This window comes from Loxodonta africana, chromosome 3 (genome assembly GCF_030014295.1).
Source record: "Loxodonta africana isolate mLoxAfr1 chromosome 3, mLoxAfr1.hap2, whole genome shotgun sequence".
Classification (NCBI taxonomy): Eukaryota; Metazoa; Chordata; class Mammalia; order Proboscidea; family Elephantidae; genus Loxodonta; species Loxodonta africana.
This window is the reverse complement of record NC_087344.1, coordinates 43,425,784-43,444,165: the sequence shown is the minus strand read 5'-3', so window position 1 is coordinate 43,444,165 and position 18,382 is coordinate 43,425,784. Positions and strand designations below refer to the sequence as shown.

At 47.3% G+C, this 18,382-nt stretch overlaps 1 protein-coding gene across 2 annotated transcripts; it reads left to right on the top strand.

Annotated features, from left to right (window-relative positions):
• Window positions 1–1,660: 1,660 nt before the first annotated feature.
• ENO1 (enolase 1) lies at window positions 1,661–17,493 on the top strand. Of its 2 annotated transcripts, none has more exons than XM_003413185.3 (12): window positions 1,661–1,776; window positions 4,071–4,164; window positions 7,274–7,369; window positions 8,676–8,734; window positions 10,640–10,709; window positions 11,062–11,195; window positions 11,664–11,886; window positions 13,011–13,208; window positions 14,126–14,327; window positions 14,963–15,071; window positions 15,414–15,472; window positions 17,069–17,493. In XM_003413185.3, exons 2-12 carry the CDS (start codon window positions 4,080–4,082, stop codon window positions 17,136–17,138), a joined length of 1,305 nt encoding a protein of 434 aa, XP_003413233.1. In that variant the 5' UTR covers window positions 1,661–1,776; window positions 4,071–4,079; the 3' UTR covers window positions 17,139–17,493. The 2 variants fall into 2 exon arrangements, with proteins under 2 accessions (XP_003413233.1, XP_023407860.1); XM_023552092.1 differs by lacking the exon at window positions 1,661–1,776 and adding an exon at window positions 1,785–1,809.
• Window positions 17,494–18,382: the final 889 nt, after the last annotated feature.

Below are 18,382 nucleotides of genomic sequence, written 5' to 3'. Positions count from 1 at the left end.
AAAGTAAAAGGGATTGTTTGGAGCCCTTTCAGGGCCACGCCTTAGAATTACTCTGAAAATAAGAGCTCTAAATGTCTGATTTCCTTGGAGCCCTTACAAGGCTTGAGAGATGTTGGCTGTGATGTAACTGCTGAGTCATGGGACTCAGATACCGGTTTCAAGTAGCCAAAAACGGCAGTGGTGAAATCACGAACATTGCTTGCAAAATTCATATAATTCTTTAGCGAACCATGTTACAATCTCCATGTTGTGTTTTTGCTGAATTTAATCTTAAAATTTTTGTTTCTTAGTCAATGGAAAACAAATACTGTGGACCCCATAGGCCTTCATCTTTCCAATGCTTTGAAAACCTAAGCTTGGCAAGAAAGATGCTAGGAGTTAAGGAGGAAAAGCAGTTTTAAGAGCTAATCAGAAGAAATACTAAATTCAATACACATTTGAATCTTTCTATGCAAGGCAATATGGGAAATATGGAAATCTATTACATTGTTTAAGACCTCACACTCACAAACCAGGAGGGCCATGGAGAAAATACAAAAATAACTGTATTAGAACACGAAGTGACCACTCAGCCCTTCCTTGGGGTGGGGGATGTGTTGCAGAGCTGACTTCTTAATGGTCTATCAGATCTTGATCACAATGGCAAAGTCACTGCACCTACCAATTGTTTCTTATTTGCTGGACCACTGTGGAATATTGCTTACTGTTCTGTACTTTAAGAAATTCCTCTCCCAAATCATTACATTTATAGTTCGCACGAATCCCTCGAATTCCATAGATAATGGAAAGCGAGGGATACGAAGTCTCCAGTTAAAGGTGAAATAGTAACAGGCACTAGTGAATGAATTAACACTGGGGAAGCATGTGGAGATGTGCCTGGCACAGAGTAAGAATACTTGGTTAAGTATTGGCTATAATTTATGGAAGACGAACCTTCCTTTCAGCTACCTTGCCTGATCCTCAATGTCAGGCCGGCGTGGCAAGGTGAATGGGGCAGGGTCACCTTGGGCTTGACACGCGGGTGCCTGACCCCGTTGGGCACGCGCACAGCGCACTGCGCGCTGGCGCAGGCAGGCACACGTGGCCTCCTGGACTCAGCGTGGCAGACTTCGCCGCGGTCAGGTCCAGGTCGTGGGGGTCGTGCGCCCCGCGCGGTCGCTCAACGCTTCAACTCCCGGGCACCGAGTTCCGGGGCGGGGGCGGCCCGGGAGGCAGGCCGGGAAAGGGTGCGCCGCGAAGGTCGTCACCAAGGTCGTAGCCAAACGTGCGGCCCGGAGCAGGAGCTACGCCGAGTGCGTGCGAGACTCGGAGTACGTGTCGGCGCCCCGAGCCCTCATGCCCGCCGCGCCACCCTGCCCCTCCCAGGCCCCGGCTCCCCAGGTCCCTGTTCTCCTCAGGGGTCCCCACGGGGAGCGGGGCTCGCCAGGATCCCGGTATAGCCACTAGGGAGTCAGGTCCCCAGTGTCCCTAACCCAGCCCTGCGACCCCAAGTCATCGCCCCCAGATCGAGATCGGTGCGGCAGCCGCAGCCCCGCCCCTTCCCGGGAGGCGAGGGCCTGAGTGGCGGAGCGCTTAGCCAATGGCGAGGCGGCGCGGACGGGGCCGGCCCCGGAGGCGGGCACTGGGCGGTGCCTCCTGGGCGGGCAGGAAGTAGGGCGAGGCGGCGAGCAGAGGATCCCGGGGAGTTAGCGAGGTCGCACGCAGTTGGCCTAACGCTCGTCTTGGTGTCTGCAGCACTCTCCGCTTCCTTCCTGCGCCACGAGAACCGGCGGCTAGGTGAGGACTCCTGCCAAGGGAGCGCTCGTGCAGGTGGCGTGTGGGTTTTCCTCGACCGAGCTTGTGGGAGCTCCCTCCCCGCAGGGACGTGGCGTGCGGTGGGTTCGGGCGCGGACGGGACCGATGGGGAGATGCGCGCCGACTTCCCGCCTCGCTCTCCGGCGAGTGTGTCTGGGCACTCCGCAGATTGAGTTCGGGCCGCTCCCGGATGCGCTCGGAGGCCTGCGGTGTGCCCTGGCAGGACCCAGTGCCCTTCCTGCGGCCCAGGGGCGCGGGTGCGGCGCTAGGCGCACGTGTAGGGCGCCAGGTTTCTTTGTAGGGGAAGATGCTGATCAGCACGTGATTACGGAGTGAAAGGCCAGATAACTGTACTCGGAGAGTCCGGACTAGAACACGCAAACCATTTAGGATATCTGGCGTCGTGGGTGGAAGGCGCTTCTCTATGAGTAGCCAAATGGAAGGTTTTTGGGGAGGGATACAGACTTTGCGCGGGTGATAATTAAAACCAGACCCTTTTTAAAATGGAGGAAGGGGCGGGGGGAGATGCCCAGAAAGCTGCAGTTCCTCTTCTCCCCACCAGTAGCCCAAGCGTCCCACTAGTGCCTCAGGGCCTGCAGCTCGGCGCCTGGGTGTCCAGCCAGCCATCGCCGCAAAGGCTTATATAATTTCTAGAAGGTGCTTCTTGAGGAAACTGCAACAGTTCCGGTGGATAATGGGGACGCCCTTAGGCGACCTCGCCCGAGTCAGGCGAGTACCCTGCGCCTCTCCCCGACTTATTCCCTGGAGGGGCCCTCATGTGGCATAAAAAGATTTTATTTTTTATTTTATTTTTTAAAGCTGCCTGTTTCCTCCACACTGGTCTTGACTCCTGGGACGTGTGGTCTGTTGGTTGACTTGCTCCAGGTCACTGCCCAGTCCACTTGTTTTGCGCCTGATAACGGGATTCAGTCCAGACAGAAGTGATCACGAGCCGGTTTGCTGTCTCCCTGCTCGCTGAACTTTAATTACTTCGGAGAATGATTTTTCTATAAATGTAAAGATGTATTACATTTTATTTGCACCTCAAATTTTAAACAAATTTGCCCTTTTGGGTGATAGTATGTAGAAATTAGATACTTTTTTATTGGCTAGTGAATAAAGCTCCATTGTTACACAGAAGTGACTTGGGTATCAAATTTTGAAACTTACAGTAGATTAAAAAGATAGGATGCCAGTTGCTACTTCAGAACATTCCAGAGAAGATGTTAGAGGGAAACCCAGCTAGATAACGGTTTTTGAATAATAATTCATTTCTTCTCATCCACTTCACTTAAGGTTGAGTTAGTTTCTTCCTTAGAGAACTCCTGCGGGGGAAAGTAAGAAAGGGGCTTTTGGGAGGACTTGCTATTTGCTCTTGGTAGCTGTGGTTCCTTTTCTTTTTTTTTAGGTGCGTTTTCAAAGGAAGCCCCTTCCATTGGCGTATGCTGGTGTTCAAAGACAATCTTTCTTCCATTTACAAATCATAACATTTCAGAATTGAGTTTTTTAAATGGGGTAAAATTCCCTTTGGGAGAAATACTAACTAGATGTCATTATTAATGTGTCCTATCTAAAGATGCGAATACTGGGAAATTCAAAAGGCCCAGAAAGTGGCAGTAACAAAGAGCACGGACCAAGGAGCTCATCGTTCCTGAGCACCAAACTCAAAATTGTAACTGGATATCAGTTGAATATTCTACTTCTTCCTCAAACACTGACCTTGATGAAATATGCCCCAAATTTTTAATTCAGTATTCCGTTATAAGCTTGGTTTTCCTCCTGCATCCCTACCTTGTGGGGGCGGGGGGGCCTGGCCTAGATGGTTTTTCTTGTGAGTTTCATGCCCGTTCTTCCTCTGCCCTTAGGTTTGGGCTTGGCCCTTTTCCGTTTCCATGCCAAGCCTCGTAAACTATCGACAGTAACCAGTTTCAGACTCCTCTTAAGCCGTCCTGTATCCGCCATCACATTCATCTTTACAGGTGGTTTTGGTTTCTCCCTGGTGTGCACATGCTTTGGCCTTCTTTGTTCTGCTTACAGGACGAGACCTGAACTGCTGGTTTAAGGCCTTCCAAAGCTGGGGCCAACCTACCTTTTTAGGAGCAATTCCCATTACTTTGCAGCAGACTTGTTTCCACTTCACCTAGCCTTCCTACCTGCAGCATTTAGTCCAGTGCAGCCATCTTCTAGTCCAGGAAGCCTCGGAGGCAGTCCCTTGAATGAATGAGTAATGAACACATTCTGGTTTATGGAAAATATGAACTGTGTTTCCCCTACAGAAACTCACCATGTCTATTCTCAAGATTCACGCCAGAGAGATCTTCGACTCCCGTGGAAATCCCACTGTTGAGGTTGATCTTTATACTGCAAAAGGTATGTGCCACTTGGATTCTGTGGTTCTTTAGTCACGCACCATCTTTAAAACCTACTTAAATTCGTAGAGCATTAGACCAAAAAAAGCCTGTTGTGAAAACCTTTCTTGTGGTCTGTACATACTAGTCGGTTGTGATTCCTGACTTGGTGGGGAGCAGGTTATAAGGCAAGGAGTCCTTGACTCCTGGATGGCATTTAAAACAGAACATAAGTTGGCTCCTAGGTCAGTGGGGTAGGGAAGTAAGGTAGGGCCTTGTCCCTAAGAGGTCCCATCACTAGTTTGCTCCTCAGCTTTCTGTGACCAAATAAGCAAAAGTGGTTGTGATAGAATGATCTTCATCCCTTGATAAGGAAGGAGATTAGGGGAATGCAAGCAAGTGCAAATATAGCACTCTTAACTTTCTTTCCAGAAATCACCTTTAACCAAGGGTGGAGAACCCAGAGGCTCTTATTTTTACTGGGCTTTTTTTTTTTTTTCTAAAACCACTGCTGTAAAGTCAAGTCAGTTCCGACTCATAGCAACCCTATAGGACACAGTAGAGCTGCCCCATAGGATTTCCAAGGCTGTAATCTTTATGGAGGCAGACTGCTACATCTTTCTCCAGTGGAGTGGCTGGTAGGTTCAAACCACTGACCTTCTGGTTAGCAATCAAGTGCTTTAATCACTGCACCACCAGGGCTCCTACCATGCTGTAAAAGGGTGCTGGTGGCACAGTGGTTAAAGTGCTCAACAGCTAACTGAAAGGTTGGTGGTTTGAATCCACCAGGTGCTCCACAGGAGAAAAGTGTGGCACTCTGTTTCTGTAAAGATTTCAGCCTTGGAAACCCTGTGGGGCAGTTCTGCTCTATCCTGTAGGGTATGAGTCAGAATCAACTCAATGGCAATGGATTTTTTTTTTTTTTTGGGTAAGTTCCCCTAGGAGGAGATTTCCCATGTGAAAAAAGAATAGAGTGGGGCCTCTTAGGAGCTCCTCTTTTTTTTTTTTTTTAACTTTAAGAAAAAAAATCAGCCCTTCTGTAGCCCTTTTTTCTCTCCAGCAGTGTCTCGGGGAGGTTGGGAAGGAACTTCAGGCAGAAGGAGCTCAGCGGTGCTGAGGTCACCGAGACCTGCGAGTCAGGGCTGAGTCACAGTGAGTCACGTCTGCCTGCCATCCCCACCCAGCCCACTCGCACAGGAAAAGAAGGATTCTGAGTCTAGATTCACTGGCACTAGAAGCCTCCCTGTGTCCTGCCTTGGGTCACTGGCTATGGTGAGCACATGTTCTGAGGTTCCTTCAGAGCACGTGCTCTGTGGCTAATGCCACGGTTTTTCGGAGGAGCTGAGAATTTCCCTTCATCTGGTGAGAATACCCTGCTTAGTCAGGGGGTGGAACTTTCCACTGAGAAATTAATGGACTTAAGCAAAAAGATCTGGGACTTCAGAAGATTTCAGGAGGGGGAGCATATTTAAGCATGAAACCCACTGCCGTTGAGTCGATTCTGACTCACAGTGACCCTATAGGACAGAGCAGAACTGCCCCATAGAGTTTCCAAGGAACGCCTGACAGATTCGAACTGCTGACCTTTTGGTTAGCAGCTGTAGCACTTAACCACTACACCACATGGGTTTCCATAGGCATTAAAGAAAACAATTATATTTTATTTTATTTGAAACACTTTAAAATGACGAAAATAAATATTTCTTCAGATTTAAATTAATGAAACCATCTTGCTCATTTATCTTAGTCATTTAAAAAAAAAAAAAAACCTTGGAAGGGGGAATTTGTTAAGAGCCTTTCATTGCTTCCTCTTTGGCCTGGTGCCTGATGGATACATAGCCAGCCGGTGCATGTTCCAAGAAGAATGTGTGTCCTTATCACAGACAGTCACTCAGGTGGTACTGGCAACTGACAGATCATTTGATTAAGGTACCTGGCTGGTTTTTTCCTCTTTGTTCATATGCCTTCCCATCCCTCTTACTCACCAGTTTTCATATGCCCCAGGTGGGGCAATTCCTTCCACTCCAGAGTCGGCTCAGGCGGTTGCCTATACTTCCTACTCCCCTAAACTTGTCTACTTTATGTAACTCGATATCTGCAGTACTTTTCTTTTTACTGTCTGTCCTTCTGCCTTCTTCAGGGTTTGCCATTTTTATGGTGCATAGTGTAGCTTTAGCCAGATGGCTGGTTTGTATTTCTGCAAGACTGCGTGATTCACTGCTTAATTTTGTCCTAATACTACTAAACTTTATACCTTTTATTGCCTTTATTCTCCACCACCACCACTCCCAAGCCATCCTGTCTTTGGCTTTCCTGTTGTTCAGGAAACCCTCAAAATAGCATTTACCACTGTCCAAACTGAAACGAGCTGCAGAGATTCCTCTGTGAACACTTGAGCCAATACTTTGAAGGCTCAAAACCTGGCAGCCTGATTTCAGAGCTGCCTAAGGGTGACACAGCAAGCATGCTTGAACGTGCTGGTCATGTGGCAGCTGCTGGCCACACATGGTCATTGAGCATTTGACATGTGGTATATAAAGTATACACTGGGTTTTGAAGACTTAGTATGAAAAATAGAATGTAAGCTACCACATAATATTTGCGTCTCCTATGTGTTGAAATAATAATATTTTGGGTATGTTGGGTTAAATAAAATAAATTCATTTCCCCTGTGTGTTTTTACTTTTAACGTAGCTAATAGAACATCTTAAGTCTAAAATCACGCAAAAGGCTTGCGTTGTATCTCGTTGGATGGGGCTACTCAGGTGTGGTCTGCAAAGCAGCTGTAGGCCACCCACTGTGAGCTCACCAGAAGTGTGGACTCTCTGGCCTCCCATATCAGGATCCATGGGTGGTGTGTAGACACTTGAGAGTTTGAGAAGCTCTGCTCTGGAACTTTTCCGTTAAACTTGAGAAAATCATCAGCCTTGCAGTAGGGTCTGCATTGCAGAATTGTAGAAATGTGAAGTGCAGGAAGAACAGACCACTTGACTCTCTCGGTTGGTAGAAGGAAGTAACAGTGTTTCCTAAGGACCCATGCCATCTGTGAGTGGGAGAGGAACAGGGCGGATGCTCTGACTATATTTCCTAATCGGTACTGTTTTTTCTTCCTTCTCTCTTTCAACTTGCAGGTCTCTTCAGAGCTGCCGTACCCAGTGGAGCCTCAACTGGTATTTATGAAGCCCTGGAGCTCCGAGACAATGATAAGACCCGGTATATGGGGAAAGGTAAGCATTGGACCCATAGCTGCTTCTGTGGAAGATGGCTGCAGGGTAGCTTCTATGCCTCCACTCCCTCTTCTGACATTTTCACAGCCTGTAACCTCAGGCCCAAGGGCTTCAATGCTTGTTCCTATGCAGTTTGTCTTCAGTCTCCTTCATAATTAGGCCAGGGAACCTAAGAATGAGATCTGACACTAAAGAAAAGCCTCTCCTCTCCAGAGGGCTCTGGGGGCCTTCCAGGCCTTCAGCCTTCTTCAAAGGCCTAGTCTCATGGAAAGGAAGGTCTAGTAATGGTTTACCACTCTGGTGACCAGGAGGTCAGTTGTTTTAGTTTGGTCTATTGACTGATTCACAGAAGCCTACTTGGTGGCAAAGCCAGCTGCTGGTGGGCTAGTTCATGGTGACTTGGTGTATTTGTACCTTTCAGCTTTCTATAGATAGAGCATACATTCTCAACAGGGACGAAGACCTTAGATATTGCAACTTTTTGTAGTTCTCCAAAGGTACCAGTATTGTAGATTCAAATATCATGATGGGGGTGGGGGGACTGATTTAAGAAGGTCTAAAAAGCCTCACACTGGGGTGAGAGGTAAGTAATTAGGCTGAGAAATGCTGGGCTGGAGTTTCAGTATTTGTGCTGTGGGAAGGCTCTGTAAAATGGTACTTAGTCCTACTATAAGGATTGCAAAGTCCTTTCTCATACATTACCATTGCTTGGAGTCTACCTGGGTCTTTGTCTAAAGCAGGAGAGCGTTGTGCCTTGACTGTAATAAATACTTAGCAAGAAATAAACTCATGGTCCCTGAAATATTCTCCACTGCCTTCCTGTTTTCTCTCTCTCTCTCTCACTCGCTCAGAGTCCTTCATAGCCTGTTCTCTTCTGAGTCTGCCTTTTTTCCTTCTCTGTCAATCTCTACTGGTCAGGTGTCTCCAGACCTGTTAAGTATATTAATGAGTTCCTGGCGCCAGCCTTGTGCACCCAGGTAATACATGGGATGTCCTTTCCGTCTTTCTGCAGCTGATGTCTCCAATGCATGGCCTTGCAAACTAACTTCCTTCAGACGTTCTGAGGTGGTTGCTCTGTGTTTGCCTGTAACCCTTTGGGGTCCTAGGTCAGAGCACTCAGATTGGGCCAGAAAGTCCTCTGATTCTGGGGGGAAGAGGGAGATGGGGACTTTAAGAAGGTACCATTGAAGGTCTTCTGGTGGCTTCTGAATATCTGGGTTAACATCTTCAATAGCTCTTTCCAGCAATGTTGCTCAAGCCTGTTTTTTAATTAATGTCAGTAATTTGATGTGCTTGTTCCTTTTAGGTGTCTCAAAGGCTGTTGAGCACATCAATAAAACTATTGCGCCTGCCCTGGTTAGCAAGGTAGGAGCCTTCCTCCTGATGACCAATGTGTATATTAATGTCATTAGAGCAATTCCCAGGTCAGTGGGCTTCCTGTTTACTGAAGAGCTTACTCTGAGAGCTAAAGGAGCCGCTTGGATTCCCTGTCCAAATGCATGAGAATAGTCTAGCCTTTTCTAACCCACCCCCTGCCCTGTACCCCCCAACCTGTACGTCCATGTCTACTAACGCATGGAGTTGGAGCAGCGGGACAGGGCACTGTCTTAGAGCCCTGATGCTTCCCTCCAGCTGTCTTGACATTTGGGAAATGAAAATCCAAGAGTTTTGAGAGTGTTTTTGTCAGGGGAATTGGAGTTAGTATCCATGGTGACAGACTCGTTTTTCTTGATCTGTGGAGTTGTTATATTTGAATTGACTTTTTTTTTTTTTTTTTAACAATCTTTTTAACTGAAATCTTACTTGGAACGTCAATATAGTAAATAGATCAAAAATGGAGCTGCTGTAGTTGAATTAGGGCTGGTACCTCCAACAGCCCTACCTGCTCAGCGATTTTTTTTTTTTTTATCTCGTTTATCCACCTACAGCCCGTTCCTCTGTAACTCCCATGGTGTTTCCCGAGAAGGGACTGATCTGAAAACTCCTGTCTAGAGAAGCTCTCTCAAGTTCAAACACAGCCACAGCCTATTCCCTGTGCCTCCTAGGATTTGTCCTGTAATCAAAGGCAAATGGGTCCTTGTTGGTTGTCTCCCTCTCCTGCTTATTTATCTTAGCCTGGCCTTTGTGGCGCTCTGTAATTGATCCCTGCCCCATTGGTCCTGGACTTATTTCTCATTACTGCTCTGCAGTGTGCACCATTGGTCTCAGCCTCTGGGCACCTGCATACACACCGCCCTTCCCCACACCCTCACCTGGCGCTGCTAGCCTCATGAATAGGGCTTTTGTTGATGTTTTCCCCCCTGAGGGAAACATTCAACTGAACTGTCAGTGAGGATTGGCCTCTGAAGCCATCTGCTTGTGTATTTTTTTCCAACGATGCTTTGTCAAAAAAGCAAAGGACTCCAAAATGTTAGCATGGCGTGGCAGGGGTAGTTAAGGATGCTTTTATTTTCTTGTTTTAGTTTTTATCTACAGGACGTTATGTATAAAATAACAGTTGTCTGATTCAACTATAAAATTTTTAAATGCCAGCTTTTATAGAAAAAATTATTTTGAGCCAGTTTTTGAGACTTAACACCAGTTTTAGTGTTTTCATCTCACCAAAAATACTCATTTTGATCAATCATCAAACATTTTGCTAAATGATTTTTGGCTATTCACAAAAAATCATCTCTCCCATGAAAGGACGGCAATGTGCCGTCATTGGGGAGAGCCCAGAGTGGCAGCAGATGGTTGAGGGGCACACCACACTTGAGCTATGAAGTTTTTGTGTATTTATTTTGTGTATTCATTTGTTGTCAAATTAACCCGTTGCCATCGAGTCAATCTGACTCCTAGTGACCCTATAGTACAGAGTAGAACTGCCCCATAGGGTTTCTAAGGTATGGCTGATAGATTCAAACCAACAGCCTTTCAGTTAGTGGCTGAGCGCTTTTACCACTGTGCCACCAGGACTCCAAAGTCATGTTACTTGGTGGTAATGCACCAGACAATGTTACTTTATTTAATGTAGCTTGGAACTCTGTTGGGGGCTGTAATCTCCTTCAGGCAGGCAAAAGGCAAGGCAGTTTCCTGTCTCACTGTTGTTTTCTCTTGTTTTAGTTTTTTTTCTCCTTTTGTGCTTGTAGAACAAGTGTGTAATCCAGAGCTGATTGCGACTTTGCACAGCTCACAAGGTTTTATAGACTGCCTCACAGGAGTGCAGAGGTAATGCAAATAGAGTGGCCCTGAGTCCCTCCCAAGAAACTTACCTTCTCTTCTGCCTTGTAGAAACTGAACGTTGTGGAACAGGAGAAGATTGACAAACTGATGATAGAGATGGATGGGACTGAGAATAAATGTGAGTGACCTGAGGGAATTAAATTTCAAGAGCATCACCAGGTGACAGCAGCATGTCTAGGGTTACTCAGAAGAGGTTTGCCCTTTATAATCAACCAATTCCTGGAATTTACTATAGTTCTGTTAACCAACAAAAGGGCTTTCTTTCTTTTTTTTTTTTTTTTTTTTTTTTTGCGGAGTACCAAGGTGGTTCCTCATGGAATCCTGTTTGTGTCTTAGTTTGGACACTGAAAGTAAGAGCTGAGGGGGAGGAAAAGGTGCAGTGCTGAGCAGTGGGACCTACAGGGGAGAGACCAGCAGAAGAAAGGGGTGAGTGAGGGGTGCCATCATTTAACGCTCTTCTTCTGTTCCAGCAAAATTTGGCGCAAATGCCATTCTGGGCGTGTCCCTTGCGGTCTGCAAGGCTGGAGCTGTTGAGAAGGGGATCCCCCTGTACCGTCACATTGCTGACTTGGCTGGCAATTCTGAAGTTATCCTGCCAGTTCCCGTGAGTTGCTTATTTGAGTTTACCAGGCGGGGAGTTGGGGTGTTAGCAGGGGGCCCCAAGACCTCCCACGTCCTGATCTCTTCCACATGCTCCTCTCCCAGCAGAGCAGTTAAGAGTGGGCTCTGGAGGGCCCAGCCTCAAGCAGCTCCTGTGTCGCTTGCTCAGAGTGACCTTGCACAGGTGACCTGACTTCCCTGGGCTCCAGGTCCTTCGTTTGTGATGGGAGATAATAACCATACTTTATGTCATTAGTGAGAGCAGCATTAGCTGACATAACAGCAGGTACTTAGAACAGTGTGCGCTCATCATGATGACAGGATCACTGTTACCCAGAGAGCAGAGGAGCCTTTTGTGGCCATACCTGGCCTCACAAATGCTCCCCTGGAGACTGGGTCTCAGGCTCATCTGTGAACCTTGTAATGGGGCCTTCCAGGCTGGTTGCTGGACCTTCTCTCTGCCTCTCCCCAGGCTTTCAATGTGATCAATGGTGGCTCTCACGCCGGCAACAAGCTGGCCATGCAGGAGTTCATGATCCTCCCCGTCGGAGCAGCAAACTTCAGGGAAGCCATGCGCATCGGAGCTGAAGTTTACCACAACCTGAAGAACGTCATCAAGGAGAAGTATGGCAAAGATGCCACCAATGTGGGAGATGAAGGCGGGTTTGCCCCTAACATCCTGGAGAACAAAGAAGGTAAAAGCTCCATGTGGAGTCCCCGAGTTCTGCCAGCCCACAGCGTTGTCCCCACTCTCTCCGGATGCATCTTGTCCACACATTGCTTTGGGGACAGTGGTCTTTCCAACTTCTTTTGATCATTAAGTATAAAAGTGCAAGGCTACAAACAGGGTTTTGGGGAGAAAGTGGGAGCTATTGCTTCATTATTTACAACAAATAATAAGGAATTTCTTTGATAATTTGACTTGTAACTGACGAGAGAGGCGATTTATTCCTCTCAGCATTCCTGCTCCATCTTGCAGCCAGAAAGGGTTGAAATCATCTCTGTACACAGATGTAGGCTGTTCAGGGCTGTGGTCAATAACTAGCTGCAGTCAGATCTAAACAGGCTTTGGTTCTCTTTTGCCTTTTGCTTTGACTCCTTTGGGGAAGAGTTAAACGTGAGAATGGAGTAGAAAGTCACAGCACAAGAATTCACTGCTGAGGTTTGTGATTTAGAAGGAAAAATAGTGCTCAGACATATTTCTGTTGCCTTAAAGGGCAGCTGATGAAAGGACGAAAATCTCCATTCTACTCTTAGCTTTTTCAGTCATGGGAAATTGCTAATAGCCATTTTTTGACCTGGAATAAAAGCAGTTTGACCTGGTTTAACCCAGTGGCTTGGGAATCTGATGTGAGACATCTGGGCAGGACAGCACTGCCCTGTAAGGTGAATCCTGAGGCTGACACCAGAAAGCAGAGCTTTGCACAAGCCCTCCCTGTCCAGGGCTCCCCTTCCACGGGCTTGCTCTTAGTTTCCAGCCTTGGCTATTTAAAGCCTGTTTTCTCAGGACTGCTGAGCTCAGCTAGTCACTGTAACTGTATCTTGGCCAACACAGCTCATCCTGGGTGCTAAGTTTGGGAGCATTTGTCAGTGAGAAAGACTTTGTTCGAGTTGATAATCGAATTCTCCACTTGGTGATGCACTGGGTGCTGTGACCAATAGTTTCTTGCTCAAAGCAGAAAAAGTAACTGGTTGACTCAAACCATTGGTGCCAAGCATCCCTAGCTCTTTCTTTATGGTGCCCATGTGGCAGCTGTTAAGCAGAGGTTTTATCTTTACCTGCCTGCTTACTAAACGTGTGGCCACCATCCCTTTACAGCCCTGGAGCTCCTTAAGAATGCGATTGGGAAAGCTGGTTACACTGACAAGGTGGTGATTGGCATGGACGTAGCTGCCTCGGAGTTCTTCCGGTCTGGGAAGTATGACCTGGACTTTAAGTCTCCCGATGATGCCAGCAGGTACATCTCACCAGACCAGCTGTCAGACCTGTACAAGTCCTTCATCAAGGACTACCCAGGTGAGTGCTCCACAGGCCTGCTGACTCGGTCATGCCGTTGAAGCATCTGGCTAGTTGGTGCCAGTCACAAGGATTGGGTAGGGGTCGGGGCAGTTGGGGGCTTCTCCAGCGATGTTGCACACAGTGCACAGAGGGCCTTGCCGAGGGCCTTGCCGAGGCTCTTGGTGCAGCAGAGGAGTCAGGACATAGCTCTTCAGGTGCCAGCAGTGCCATCATTTGGTAACTTATTTACACAGTATGGTTATCTTTCTATCATCGTTGCAACAACCTTACAGAGCAGATGCCTTCGTAGCTCTGTAGGACAGGTGAGGGAACTGAGTCTTGAGAGTCACAACAACTGCCACTTGTTAATGCTTATTGCGAGCTGAGCGCTCTTGTAGGCTCTGTGCATTATTTAATCTGCACAGGGTGGAGACTGTTAGTACCATTGCACAGGAGAGCAAACTGAGGCACAGAGTGATTTAATAATTTGCCAAAGGCACACAGCAAATGGTGGAGCAAGAATTCAAGCCAGAAGTCTGATCCCAGAGTCCCTACATTTAACTACTATGGTAAATAATCTGCTCGAGGTTGAGTCAACACTCATACTCAAGTCTTCAGACTTCTAAGTCTGTAGTTCCTTTTTTGTTCTCTGTCAGTAAACTCAAACCACCCTGGACAGGTAAGTATTCTTTTTTAAAAAAAACAAAACAAATTTTGGGGTCCCAGGATTGTGGGTGACTTGTGCCCAGCTGCAGGAGCAGGTTGGCAGGGGAAAAGTTTCCAGGGGACGAGTTAGGGAGCTGTTACTAGCTGTAGGTGAGAGCAGTGTGAGGCCAGGTGCGCAGCAAGTCAGAAAGGAAAGGAGGCCATGTGGGTATCGGAGTTAAGCATACCTGGAGGATCACACTTTGATGGGACATGTCTCTTTTCCTCAGTGGTGTCTATTGAAGACCCCTTTGACCAGGATGATTGGGAAGCATGGGCAAAGTTCACTGCCAGTTCAGGGATCCAGGTGGTAGGAGACGATCTCACAGTGACCAACCCGAAGCGGATTGCCAAGGCTGTGAGCGAGAAGTCATGCAACTGCCTCCTGCTCAAAGTGAACCAGATCGGCTCCGTGACTGAGTCTCTTCAGGCGTAAGTGCCTTCTCAGAACAGCGGCATCATGAATAAGATTCTTCCGGGTTAGGGAATCCTGCTGACAGGAACTTAGGCTACCCTGGAGGTGTGGCAGGGTTCCAGTTTGAACTCCAGGTACCTTTTAAAGTAACCTGTAGCACTGAGGGGCTAGGGTATTGAGCCCTCATGGCTCAATGATGAGGACTTCATGGCTCTAGCTGTGGACAATTTAAATGGGAGGGAATAAATATTCATTCACATTGAGAACATTGTTCAGTGAATGATGCTGTGGAAGGCTCTGTCAGAGGAGACTGATCTCTCTCCCCTCGATGGAGGCTGAACCTAGGTTTTCAAACATGATTAAAGGGTTGAGAAGGTCCTTAGGGCTGTGTGTGTTCAGGGGGTTCCTTGTATGGCCTGGCCATTTTTGATTCTTTTCCCAAGTTCTGTGTTCCCGACAAAGCCCAGAGGTGGAGCACTTCAGCTCTCCCTCAGGCCTTTTTTGGCTCAGACCCTCCCAGGACTGAAAAGTAATGGTGTCAGGAGGGCTTCCTCAGGTGGCCGGATTACCAGCCTGGTTATGGTACTTGGTAGAAGGGGCCGTTGTTCCTGGAAAATGGAGTCATGCTGTCTGATTTTCTCCTGGCATTTAGGTGCAAGCTGGCCCAGTCCAGTGGGTGGGGCGTCATGGTGTCTCATCGTTCTGGGGAGACTGAGGATACCTTCATTGCCGACCTGGTAGTGGGACTCTGCACTGGCCAGGTAAAGAACTACACGAAAGAAGAAGAGGCGTCCTTACTTTTCTCTGATCTCCACTCCCTGGAAATACCCAGAACTTTCTTGGTGATGGGAGGTGCTTCTTAAGTTTAACGAAGCTCTTGAGCAGTGGGTGTTTGTTTATTGTTTTGTGTCCACGTAACTGCCATGATTTATGAGCCTGAACAGACTGGGGTCACAGATGCCCTACCCTTCTGGCCCCCCCTTCCTTGAGTCAGATCCCCTTTAAGAAGTTGTCTCTCTGCCATGTCCCCCTCCCCAGCCCCAAAACACCTTGAAGATTCAGTATCCACTCCAAGCAAATGTGACCTTTTTTCCTTCTTCCAGATCAAGACGGGTGCGCCTTGCCGATCTGAGCGCTTGGCCAAGTACAACCAGCTCCTCAGGTAAAGAGGTGCACATGATAACACATGCCTGTGCTGTGTGTGGACACCACCATCACCAGGCTTCTGGCTCTCGGGGTCGTGCACACACGGGGGTGCACAGTGCAGGGGCCCTGAACCTTCTGCGAGGCAGCCCAAGCAGTTCTAAGTTGAGGCAGAGTTAGGTACAGAACCTTTACTGCCTACAGCACCTGGCAACCCCACTCCTGAGTGTCCATCTCCCTGGATCCTCTTCCAGAAGCGGGAGCCTGGTCTGTATAGTGCTGCCATCACCTGGTGGAAGAGAGCACAGGATCCCTTTGGACAATTTAATCTTAAAATTTTTAGAGCTAAAAAAAGTTATCTTAGTGGTGATGTAATTTAGTGCTCTTGTTTTGTGGATGAGGAAACCAGGGCTCAAAGAGATGAAGAAACTTGCCCAAGGACAAACAACCAGGGTTACCCTGTTCAGGACCAATAGATAGTAACTGCCCACTTTCCTGTCTTGGTGTCTCCTTGGGAAGCCCCTAAACACAGATTGGCTCCTTTTTTAGTTACTTTTTTTTGTTTTCATAAGTTGTCCCACATTAAACCCATTGCCATCAAGTCAATTCTGACTCATAGCAACCCTATACAACAGGGTAGACCTGTGTCATAGGGTATCCAAGGCTATAATCTTTATGGAAGCAGAATGCTGCATCATGCTCCCATGGAGCAGCTGGTGGGTTCCAACCATCGACCTTTTGGTTAGCAGCCAAGCACTTAACCACTGCGCCACCAGGGCTCCTTTGTCCCATATTACCCCTTCTTTAAAACTATACTGGAAATTTTCGAGCACAAAAAAACAACAGTAGAATGTAGTCCCTCGTACTTATCACCCAGCTGGAATAGTTAGGAGTTGCCCTCTGCTGCTTTCTCTCTCTAGCCCACTTTCTTTCCTTTTTTTGCTGGAGAATTTTAACACAAACTCCAGATGTGTTAGGATTTCACTTGTAAATAATTTAGTATATGTCTCTTTCAGATAAAGACTTTTTTATTTTTTTAGCATAACCACTCTGCTACTATTTTGCCCAAGATTAACAGTAATCTCATAATATTAATACCAAGTCTGTTCAGTCTCTAATTGTCTCAAAATGCTTTGTTTGTATCAGGATCCAAACAGGGTTTACTCATCGTGTCTTTTAATGAGTTCTCCCTCCTTTTTTCCCCATACTACTTAATTGTTGAAGAAACTGGGTTGGCCTTCCATTTAAAAAAATAATAATAATAAGAGTTTTTATATTCTAAGAAATAGCAATCCTGACATTTCTCCTAGAGTTCCCTTCAAAAAATTGAGGGATGTGGAGCAGGGGGTGGAGAGGAGAGGGACAGACAGACAGTAGCTTGTAGTGTGACTTAGGGGAGGTACAGAGAGTGCAGTGCTATTTTGCTCTTAGACGTGCAGGCTGAGTGGGTGAGAGACTGTGTTGAACTAACTGGGGAAGTTCTGGGTTCTCAGCTTCCTGGAAGGAGGAGTGGGGCTTAGCCTTGCGACCAGATCGATGGGTGGGAAAACTTCCTGCATTATTGAGATTTGACTTTTCTTCTTTCCCCTTTCTCTTCAACCTTCTGCTTCCCAAGAATTGAAGAGGAGCTGGGCAGCAAGGCGAAGTTTGCCGGCCAGAAGTTCAGAAACCCCTTCGCCAACTAAACTCTGGGCAGGCTAGCCCCCAGTCAGCTAGTTAGACCTCTGCTCCTGATGCACATGGCAGCTCCAGGCGGCCGACCAGGACTGCGGGGCCTTTGGTAGTTAACTCCCCTCTCCCAATCCTGGTGATGTTCTCACTGCTTCATTAGAGCTGCTGTAGAAGTCAAGCTTGACCATCTGGAACCCTGTTGGAAACCCTAGCTGTGTAATCATGTGAGTGGCCCAGATCATTGTTTATCTCATCCTGCTTCCCAGCAAGTGTTGGGCCATGTGTGCTACAGTGTGATCCAAGGTGTCAACAGGCAACATCCCCAGTGGTTTTGTGTGCAAAATAAAGCATCAGTAACCTGTAAGAATACTCACTGTGCATCTGTCCTTCTGTGTGAACTCAATGTCCATCCATTTAGTGGTCCTGGGGCATTACAGGAGGGGGTACACCTGCTAGAGGCCTCGCATCATGACAAAGGGATGAGATGTTTGTTGAGGACATTTGGATAACTCATTGGGAAGGCCACTTACGGCAGAAGGTGGGAGAGGGGTGGTACGGGGGTGTTCTCAACAGAAGCTGGCTCAGAACAGAAGGTCTGAGCTGGGAGGCAGCATGGCTTCAAATTCTACACCTTATGTGGAAGAAAATACAAATGCAGTGCTATTTCAGATAATCTCAAGGGCAGTGACTTCAAAATGACTAATTGTCTGAACCCAAGGGATTCTGGGAGTCTTAGGGAAAGCGCAATATAGGTTCTCTTGCTAGGGGAAGCAGGTGGAAGGATGGTTAAAAGGCGGCTCCAAGGAGGTAAGAAGACATCTAAAGGGTCTGGGGAACCCTGTGTAAATTACAATTAAATTCAGTTCCTAACTTTCACCAGCCCTACTTCAACTATTCGACAGCCACATGTAGCTAATGGGTTCCGTACTGGGGAGCACAGATACGGAGTGCATGTGGCAGATGGCACAGTTGTGGGGATGTGCTAAGCATAGTGTGAGGCAGTACGTTTATTTAAAAGAGAGGTGGAATACCGTGGTTGCTCTCTGCCACTTGAAGAGGTCTGATACTTTATTAACTTATTTTTCTTTCCCTAAGGTAACGATCTAAGTCTCTTGAATCCTCTGTGTGTGTTAATATATGGTCAGAACTACGGAGCCCTCTTGTGGACATCCTGGTTCGTTCATTGCTATTATTTCTGTGTCAGGTTTGAAACAGAAGCAGAACCAGTAGGCAATACATACAGTAAGAGATTTATTAC

Excerpts from the sequence above, each read along its gene's own strand:
- ENO1 (XM_003413185.3), top strand. The coding sequence starts at position 4,080 with ATGTCTATTCTCAAGATTCACGCCAGAGAGATCTTCGACTCCCGTGGA. Across the intron at positions 11,196-11,663 it reads AAGTTATCCTGCCAGTTCCC|GCTTTCAATGTGATCAATGG; the intron begins GTGAGTTGCTTA and ends GCCTCTCCCCAG. Across the intron at positions 15,473-17,068 it reads AAGTACAACCAGCTCCTCAG|AATTGAAGAGGAGCTGGGCA; the intron begins GTAAAGAGGTGC and ends CTGCTTCCCAAG.